The sequence below is a fragment of the Crocodylus porosus genome, unplaced genomic scaffold (assembly GCF_001723895.1).
Source record: "Crocodylus porosus isolate Cpor-Errol unplaced genomic scaffold, CroPor_comp1, whole genome shotgun sequence".
In the NCBI taxonomy this organism is placed as follows: domain Eukaryota; kingdom Metazoa; phylum Chordata; order Crocodylia; family Crocodylidae; genus Crocodylus; species Crocodylus porosus.
In genome coordinates this window covers 35,339,442-35,349,578 of record NW_017728914.1, presented here as the reverse complement: position 1 = coordinate 35,349,578, position 10,137 = coordinate 35,339,442, and the positions used below count along the sequence as shown (strand labels likewise).

Here is a 10,137-nt window from a genome sequence, read left to right as displayed (position 1 = left end):
AGGGGGAGGGAGGGGGGAAAGGATTTAAATAAAGACTTAGTATGTTTCTCTGCAAATTGCCAAGGAGAAGGAACACTCTGTACTGCATTTCCAAGGATCTTGCAGATCCACAGTGCTATATTAAAGTAGGGGAGGGGGAAAGAGAGGGAAAAAAAGTCTTGTGACCCTGCATAACTCAGGACTTCCACAAGGCAACAGACAAGTAAGAACACCCAAACAGACAACTCAGACTTGCTTTTGAATTTTTTTTTTGAATACACTCACAAGCATTCCCCCCCGAACTGTAAAGAACATACAACAATGTCTGGTGTAGAGCATTACAGTGTATTAATAATAGTTCTGTTTCGGAGCTGCTCCACATACTCCTTAGCTTGATCAAACCCAGTCTTTGGTGGCTCTGGAGGGGGTGGAGGACCTTCCACCAGCTTCACAAAGTAATGGCACCTGACCATGTCCATGACGCCAGACATGCCTCTCCCATGGTAGCGGATCTTTTTCATATAGTGGCCTTTTCCAGTCAAGGACCTGGCTAAAAAGAAGAGAAAAGAAAGAGAGACGGAAAAGATCCTGCAGTTTACCCTGAAATGGGACACAAATGCCCTGCCACCTTTGTCAGAGTACTTCTTGGAACCACCCGTAACAGGGCGCTGAAGTAAAAGGGATTTTTTCCGTTTTGTTGCTTTCAGTGAGCTGTTATTGTGGTGTTGCTCATCACTTTTGGTAATGAAACAGTGGATTTAAGAAGCAAGTAACTGAAAACTTGCTCATTTTGCACAAAATGAAGGAAGACATCAAAAGAGATTCAATTTGGGTCCTACTAGATTTTCATAGTTCCTATAAAGGCAGTAATTTCCACTTCTCCTAAGCAGCTATTAACTCAAAGGAATGTGTTCCCAGTGAAGGCTTGCAGATTCTGTGTTCCACTGGAAATAGCGCAGATGTATTTGTCAAATCTTTTCTTTAACCTGAAGACTTAATTCTGCACCTAGAGAAACCTTTCTGACCCTGGGGGTCTGATGAAACTCTGCAGTTCTGCTCTACGGCCAAGGCTGCTTCAGGGAGACATGAGGCAGATCTCATGACACTCCCTCTCCAGCTGAGGAGCAAGAATGGCTTAAAGAATAAAGTGTGGCTCTCTCTTTAAGCACAGTATACCAATCACAAAGCAGTGAGGCCAGTCATCAGAAACTCTTGATTTTTCAAATACAAGACTGGCAACGGTCCTTAGGATTTAACAGTAGCAGTGCTGTGTGTAACTAAGTCCCCTGGAGCAATGAGCTTTTAAAGGGTTACTTGGAAGTTTCCATGGAGAGGGGTGCTGTACATCAGTCTACCATTTGATGCAAGACATTACATTGCAAACACACAGCATATGCAAAGCAGGATTGATCAAAGATAACCTCAAAATGGCACAATGCATGAGGTTAGCAATAAAACTAAGCTGATTCTTTATTTTCTAGCATTTGCTCTTGAGCCCCAGTTTTACCAGGGACACCAGGGGCTGGCAATGGCTAAAGTGGAATATGATGCATACTGCTGTAACTCGCTTAGGACTAGGGTTAAAGTTAAAGGTCCAACCTTAGCTACAGAACATTTGTGCTCATGTCAAGCTCTTGATATACTCTGCTGTAAATCATTTAGTCTCCTAATCTCCCTGTAATAAGTCAAGAGTATTTATAAAATGACTAAATAAATAGGACCTGTGCCACTAGCAACAAATGAATCAGGACAGAATACCAATTTAAGATAAATTAAATGTTTAAAAGTAACATTGCCTACTGGTACTCAAGTTTCTTCCCCTCAATACTATAATATTATCTCTCTCTCCAGCACCTGCACTTGAAGGCATAATCTACCAAACTGTCCACTAGAGGGGTCAATCGTTATGACATGGTATTTTATATTTTCCCTTTTAAAACATATCTACAGTGTCATCCATCATCCTAGGTTTGAAAGAGAAACTTTCTATGGTAATGGCCATGCAGTGAAAGGTAATGACAGAAATCTGATAGGTGAGAAGACTGCAAGCAAGACCACATCTAGAAGCAGTTCAATTCATTCAGAGTACTTTCCATCCCTCGAAGTTTGATGGAGGTTCAGTTGCTCAAAAGTAAAACATAAATTGCTGGTTAGTGTTCTACCACTAAATGCAAAAAAGTTGCACACTACTCCAACTGCTAGGTCCTTAGAAATGCAACCGATGCAGCTACGCACACGCATCCCATGAAGTCAGTGTTAGTGACAGCATCACCCACTCATTCTATAAAGCACGCCATTAGCAACTCCACTCTGAGATTTTCATAGAGAAATTAAAATCTTACCATCCCACACTTTCTAATTCCAATCACCACATATAACACAATGACCCATCAAAGCGCAACTGAATTTTGGGAGGTTTTTTGGTGTGCAGAATGTCCAAGGGACTGAACAGAAAACAGTACTGGGCAACAGGACAGCACTTGCAGGGGTAAAAAGCAAGCAAACAGCAGAACAGAATGAAGAGGGCAAAACATGGCATGAACAGCTGATCAGACAATATGACCAATATTTTATATAAAAGTACATACTTTCCCTAGCATTCTTCTATGGAGCCAATTGTTGTAATTGTCACATAACATGTGATATGTGCATGTGACCATGCGTGATGAAAGAGATGTTTCTCAGGGAGTATTTTAATTAAAATTATGCCTACTACCAACATTTTCCTGCTTTTTAAGTGAAATGTTTCTAAGGCAAACTTAATCTTCCAAACAACTTATTTAGAAACAAGAATCAGCTTTAATAATCCCACGTAAGTAGTGATCACATTTCCAATCATCTTCACCATTAATGCCATCTGGTGGCATTAGAAGAGCACCAATACAGTATACAATACCAGGCTTTCTTCTTGTTGACCACTCTTACATTTCTTAATCCTAACAAGTCTCTCTCTTTACATATAGCTAGCAGAAATACCATTGGCTTTTTGACCGGTATCTATGTCTCATTAAAAATGATGTCCCTGCCAATTGCAATGGAGTGTACTGGTAACAATACTCATTAGAACAGACTGCTGGCTGAAAGCTCGATATCTGCAGTATTCTCAGTCTTCACAGAGCAGCTAAGAATAAGGTGCCTTAGTTATTAACATTAGCACTTTGATAAAGAATAGCTATTAACTACAAATTTCATTGGCAGACCTTGACGCAGAGGAGGCTGAAGTCAAGGAATCTTATTAGGAATAAAGTCATTTCACATTATTGTAGAGAGACATTTCATGCACTAAAAATAAGCAGCAATTTACCTATGTATAAATTTGATTTGAATTCTACATTGTATTTTTTCACTGCCAGTTCTTGAGCTTCTAAAAGAACCTATAACAAAGGAAGAAAAGAAATGCTGATCAGGAATTAAAGCAACACAATTTCTATTCTCTAGAGCCCCGTAATTGCTTCCATATTTAAGTCAGATGCAGAAATGGATTCTTGAAGGATCCATCTGAGATAGAGGAAGCTAACTTATCTTTCAGAAAAGCTCCGAAAATGGGAGACCATTCTATAGGGCAGACAGCATCTGCATGGACACAAAAGGCTAAAATTATCACTGGCAAAAGCATATATCCCTCCTTTGGCATCCAATCCACTGTAGCTGTTTATGCCAGTGGTAAATTTGACCTGTAAAATGTAAAGCTGTATGTGCATGTGTGCACATGCTCTCCTAGATTTAAATGCACATTCAGTCTTGACAAACCAAACACAGAAGTGTTTCAGTTAAAAGGGAAACTGTCAATAGGAAGTCTCAATTTGCATTTCAATTTAACACTCACTGCTTTTTTATTCTTCATTCAACTGCTGCTACTAGCAGGATGATTAAACATTAACAAATCACCTTGATGGTAGTATGACACAGCATAAGAATCCAGCAAAATATTTCACTGATTTAGTATAATAAAAAGATTTAAGTCTTTTTGTTTTCTAAATTTATCTCCAGTGCATTTCCCCACCCCCAGAAAGAAACTATTTAAAGAAACATCACATATGGGTCTCAAGCCAATGGTGACCATCTTTTTTTGATGAACGGAAACAGCTTCTAGGGATGTGTTTACTGCATTTAAGTATGGGGAAATTTTATAAGTGGGGATTTTCAGCAAGTGACAGTTTTAGGCACATGCAGTCTATTTAAGGTTCAGGCCCTAGATGGAAGATACAAGTTGAAGGTTTGCAAGATTGTTCAGTGCTGTCTACCATTGTAAGTTGGTGAGGAATACCTGTTACTCAGTAATTTTTAGACTAGAAACTGATATCCCTAGTGAACAACTAAGTCACCCATTACTATAACGCCAACATTTTGAGTGAAAAGGCAGTATTTTCTAGGCAAGACTCCATGCATCTCCCTTTTGATAACCTATAGCTCCTACAATTAAGAATTTCATAGATTTCGTACACATTAGGGCTGGAAGGGACCTCGGGAGATCATGGAGTCCAGCCCCCTGCCCAAAGGGCAGGAAGTCAGCTGGGGTCATAGGATCCCAGCAAGATAAGCATCCAATTTACTCTTATTTACAAATTAGTTGAAAATGATGGGGATTTTGTGTTTTCAGGCATATAAACACGTAAGAAATTTAGTAGGCTGTAGTAACGCAAGGTGTCATTACGAGGAGCTGAAGTGCTGTGGTCAGAGGCCATTTGTGCCTACCGAAGCCTCAACAAAAGTACATTAGTAAATGTTCAAACCAAGAAAGCTTTGATTTAATATGTTACAGACAGGCTTAATGCAAAGTCTCTGGATACTGCTGAAAAACATGGCTGAAAACAATCTGACAGAAAGTGTTAAGAATTTCAGTACGTACCTCTCTGATCACCTTTGCTCCCTTTTTGTCATTGAACTCTAGCTGAGCAAGAGCCTGATCGATGGACATCCCCTTGATCTAGAATTGAAAAGAAAAACGTTAACAGTCAACACTAAATCCTTCTAAACAAAGAGAAGAAACATGTTTAAGACCACAGTGTCAGGAATTATGCTTATTTGGTTTCGATAGATACTGTACTTCACAAATTTCCAAGATTTTAGCCCCATTTAAAATGGAAAGATCTTCAATGCAAGTCTCATTAGCAAAGCATTAGATGCCTACTTTCCGTAAGATTTGCCCTGCTGTTCCCAGGGAAAGTTTTCCCTATCATCTACTACTGAGCAGCAGCTAGTGGACACACTCCTTACATAGAGGCAATGATGTAATGTACTGGTGTCAAAGGCATATGGCCTGAGAAAAGCTTCTGGGAGTTGGTTGGCTCTGTCCAAGTGCAAGTTATTCACATGCATAAGACGGCTGAGTCCACACAAAGTCACAAGAACATTTTTTCAGGGACTTCCCTATGTAGATGCTGGACAGATTTGAATCGAACCAGGCTTTTATTTAGCCAATGATTTTTTTTTTTTGAAAAAATAGGAACTAAAAACCACTTTGCATAGTGTACTTGTCAAGAAAGTACAAAGTCAGTGTTTTCTCTTACCAGTGTTGCCAAATACCACATCTTGTCCTTACTGTATTTTATTTCCCTTCGACAGTGGTATATTTCCTACAAGAAAAAAAAAGATTAAGAAAAAAAGCTCCGGTATCTAATTCCATTTTGAAAGGAAGAAGATGAGAGGTTCATAATACCATGGCGAGCAAATAAAATCACCTTTCAAGATCCAGGCAAGCTTATAACTCCTGCTACTGTGTCATGAGCACTGCAGGACAGCCATGTCACATACAATTGATATGGTCTACAAAATGCATGTACACAGGAGAATAATTAAGTTATTACAGAAATTAAAATAAATTGAAGAGCATGGTTTACAATTTTTTTTAAATAACCTTCCCCTTTATTTCCTCCCCTCTCTCCTGTGGTTCTAATACCCATCTGCCATTCAAAGGCTTTAAAGAAGTTACTTTGATCTCAAATCAACTCACTGGGATAGCTGCTACAAACTAGTGCCATGCTGAACTTAATTAGGTCTTCAGAGATGGAGTGGTCTTTCAGTCAGAGATTGACAAGAAAAACTGTCTCCAAAGAACTAATTGAGCACCACCGCTGTACCAGTGGGAACTAGAAGCAACAAGCAGAATTTAACAGGAATGTAAATTTTAAAGTCAAGATATTCATTTCAAAAAAAAAAAAAAGAATGTTTTAATAAGTAGCTAAGTCAATAACTGCATTTTCATATGCATCTCATTATTCAGGGAAGCATACTGCAGACTACATGCAGTATTTGAATGTATAAGTTCTTATTACTGGTGACATAGCACATGTAAAATAAGATGACTTGAAAAAATAAAATAAAAAAGATCACTGTTCTTTTGAGATGCAGATGTTTTACATTTTAGCTTTGCTAAGCAACAAGCTGAGTAGCCAACAATAAATTTCTTACTTCCAGGTGAAGAAAAAAAACCCATACAAATGCAAGTAGAAAACAGTCAACTCAGAGAAGTTGAAGTTGGAAGACTATATTAAAAAAGTTTTTCATCATTTCCTGTATATCGTGGTGCAAACTAGTAATTTCAAGGGCACAAAAATTGTTCCACCTTTCCCTCCAGCAAAGAGCCTTTCAACATCCATTTTCTCTAGTTTCTCATACAATATCAATTGACCCATATTTGTTGCTAATGTTTAACTACACTTTCAGCTCAGGTGACTGAAGGAAAGGAGAGTGAATAGTCTATGATTTGAATTCACAGCACAAAAGAGGAGTATTTTCCATTGTGCATTTGATTCTGCACCAGACAGGACTAAATCAGATTTTAAAAAATGTTCTTAACTAGATACTAGAAGGATTGACTAGAAAGGAAACAATTAAAGAAATGCTTAGATTCTTTTCCTCAGTCAAGTCCAAGCTTAGTAGTTATTCAGCCTTGCAAACTCTGAAAAGATTTAATTTGTAGATTTGTATTTGCACATGTGCACATTAAATGATCGTATCAGGCAGCAATTTGAAAATCGAATAGGTCTTTCCCATTTCTAAAATCTAATACTGCCCATTTCTTTTGTTATACAGTTATGAGCATACTAAGTATCTCTCAGTCTTAGATTAATCACTGAATATAGCTATCATAAGTGAGTACCCCGGAGAATTAACCAGAAAAGGACAGTGCTTTATTTCCTGTATTTAAGAAATTAGAGTACAAACAAATTCTTACTGCTGGTCTTCGAGGCTCTCCTGGCAACTGTGGAGGATAAACAATTCTATTCTTCTTCTCCCATTTTCCAATGAGCTCTTGAGATGATCTTGTACGGATATTTGACAGTGGGAAAACATTTACAGATGCCAGGAATCTGCAAAACAAATCACACATCCTTTGCATACAGGTTAAAGCCAGTTTTTATTAAATAAATGAAACAGGAGAGTTTGTAACAAGCTCAAGTTTGTTTTGGTAAAGTGACATGCACCTCCCTATTAACTTGCAAAATGAGGTCTAAAAGATCCTTTTACACCAAGAACATTTCTTATGCATATGAATAATACGGGGCTCATTTAAGTGAGTGACAGGTTACACTCAGATGCATACATCTGCCATAGGTATGCCACAGCTAAGTACAGGCAGTCCTCAACTAACATTTCGAGTTACAACGTTTCGCACTTACAACATTTCTAAATTGACACCTGTTTCAACTTTATGACATCAGTTTCAACTTTACAACACCTGATCTGTGCAACGCCATGCCAGCGAACAAGTTTGCTGCGTTGCTCATCTCCCTGGAGAATATCTGTCCAAACTTCCTTGGACACTTTCTTTAAGAAAGCAGTCAAGACTCCAGAAAAACCTACATCCAGGACTCCTAAAAAGACTCCAGCTAACAACCCTTCAAAAAGTCCAACCAAGAGGCTTTCAAAAAGTCCAGCAATGTCATCTCAAAGAAGTCCTTCCAAATCAATATGATCACTATTTACAATAGAAATACATTAATGTAGCTATATTACTCATCTATAATTGATTGAGTACAAACTTCTGGAGTATTTTTGGTGAAAATAGGGCATCGGGCCTTGGTTCAGAAACCAATACCCCATTTATAACATTGTTTCTTATGAGAAAACTCGGTTTCAACTTAAGACACTGCTCTTAAAGACCCCCAGAGTAGGAGCCATCACCGCTTCCCTTGGAAGTTGGTTCCAAATCCTAGCCGCCCTGACTGTGAAGTAGTACCTTCAGATGTCTAGTCTAAACTTACTCTCTAAAAACTTGTGGCCGTTATTCCTTGTTACCACAGGGAGTGCTAGGGGGAAACAAAGTCTCTCCCAAACCCTGCTAGTCCCCGCTATTGAATTTATAGACGACCACCAGGTCTCCCCCTCAGCCTTTTCTTGTGGAGGCTGAACAGGTTAAGGTCCCATAGTCTGTTTGTAGGGTCTGCCCAGCTGTCCCCGGATCATGCGGGTGGCCTCCTATGGACCCTCTCAATGCTGTCCACATCCCTCCTGAAGTGCGGCACCCAGAACTGGACACAGTACTCCAGCTGCAGCCTGACTAGCGTTGTGTAGAGGGGGAGGATCACCTCCCTGGCCCTGCTTGAGATGCATCTGAGGTGCAACAAGGTATGGTTGGCCCTACTGACAGTGATCTTGCATTGCTCGCCCATGTTCATCTTGGCATCAATGATGACTCCAAGATCTCTTTCTTCCATCATGCTCTCAAGAAGAAAGTTTCACAGCTTATAAGTGTGCTGCTGGTTCCTACTGCCCAAGTGCCCTGCACCTGAAAATAGTATGGGTTTCAATACTGACATTAGCTCACCCCTGTAACCTGTTCACGTCCTGCTGTGATCTGTCCTTCCCTACTAGCGTGCCCACCTCACCCCAAATCTTGGTACCATCAGCAAATTTAAACAGGCTGCTTTTCACCCTGTAGTTCAAGTCACTAATAAAGACATTGAACCGTGCAGGCCCAGAATAGCTATTACACACTGCTCTTGATTTTCTGGCTCTTTATCCTTTGGTTTTTCATTACATGACAATGGCCTTCACAAGAAAGAAACCCCTAGCCTATCAATGTCTGAAGTTGGTTGATATTTACTGACTTGTTGGTTATCTGACTGTTAACTTCAGACTACAGTACTGATTTTTAGCTTTGCCAACAGCAAAATATAAAACAAAGCCTAATTGGTTAAGTCAATTTCATCTGATAATTAAGACAATGAAATGAAAGAGTAATGAGACAGAGAAAAATCCCAGATTTCTACAACTTTGAATCATTCCCCAGCCGGAGAAGACAAAAAGCTAAGTTTATGAGCGAGAGAGATCTATATCTATAGATATGATGCCCTCTGCTGGCTAAATGCTGAGGTGATAAGTGGGCAGCCAAACTTGTTGATATTTTTGTGAATAAAACCAATAAGTGAAGCCAGGAGCAAACCATCTAAGCAAACTCTTTTCTTGCATGGCATATTACTTTTCTGAGTCAACTTTAAAAGAGGTTTCAATCAATACTTGTAAGTCAAATATTATCTAGACTTCTGGATACCAGAGAACTGTTAGAAACTCAAATTACTGTCACGTCACATTTTGGTCAGAATCACCTAGTATCTATCCAAGGAATTTTAAATGACAACAATGTCAGTCACCACAAAACTACATCAGTTCTTAAACATGAAATAGGAAAAAAAAAAAAAAAACATTCAATCCTCTGCTTGAAAGCCAGATTCAGGCCAAGGACATTCGCTTTATTGAAGAAATGGGAAATTGCACCGTTAGAAACCATCAGCTGGTTCCATCTCCCTCGAACCAGGTCTTAAGAGTGCAATTGAACCCAAGATATTTCACACTTGCTTTGACAATAGTCTTTTGCAAGCCACCACTTCCACTGCAGGCTTTTTTAAACAAGTTTCTTCTCTCATAACTCACATGTCATAGTTTGTATTCAGCTTCAAAATCAAAATGCAGCCGCTCCCCTCCCGCGCACTGAGGACACGGAAGATGGGGAAGGGAGTGGAGCGGGGACAGACTCACCTTTCCGGCCGGGCCCCGAGGAGCATCGTCCGCGCCCAAGCGACGCCTGCACGAAAAAACAAACAAACACAACCCTACATGAGCCGCGAAACCACCGCCAGCAACTTCCCTAACCACCCCTCCTCACTCACCCGGTATGACCGCCGCCATCGCGGCCACCTCACTCCGACCGCGTAT

General features: G+C 39.7%; 1 protein-coding gene across 1 annotated transcript; it reads right to left on the bottom strand.

Moving 5' to 3' along the window:
• Positions 1–241: 241 nt before the first annotated feature.
• On the bottom strand, positions 242–10,135 carry MRPL22 (mitochondrial ribosomal protein L22). The gene is made up of 7 exons (XM_019535274.1): positions 10,092–10,135; positions 9,961–10,006; positions 7,157–7,292; positions 5,490–5,555; positions 4,829–4,906; positions 3,284–3,353; positions 242–529 (listed from the first exon to the last, which is right to left on the bottom strand). Exons 1-7 carry the CDS (start codon positions 10,108–10,110, stop codon positions 318–320), a joined length of 627 nt encoding a protein of 208 aa, XP_019390819.1. The 5' UTR covers positions 10,111–10,135; the 3' UTR covers positions 242–317.
• Between the last annotated feature and the right edge of the window lie 2 nt (positions 10,136–10,137).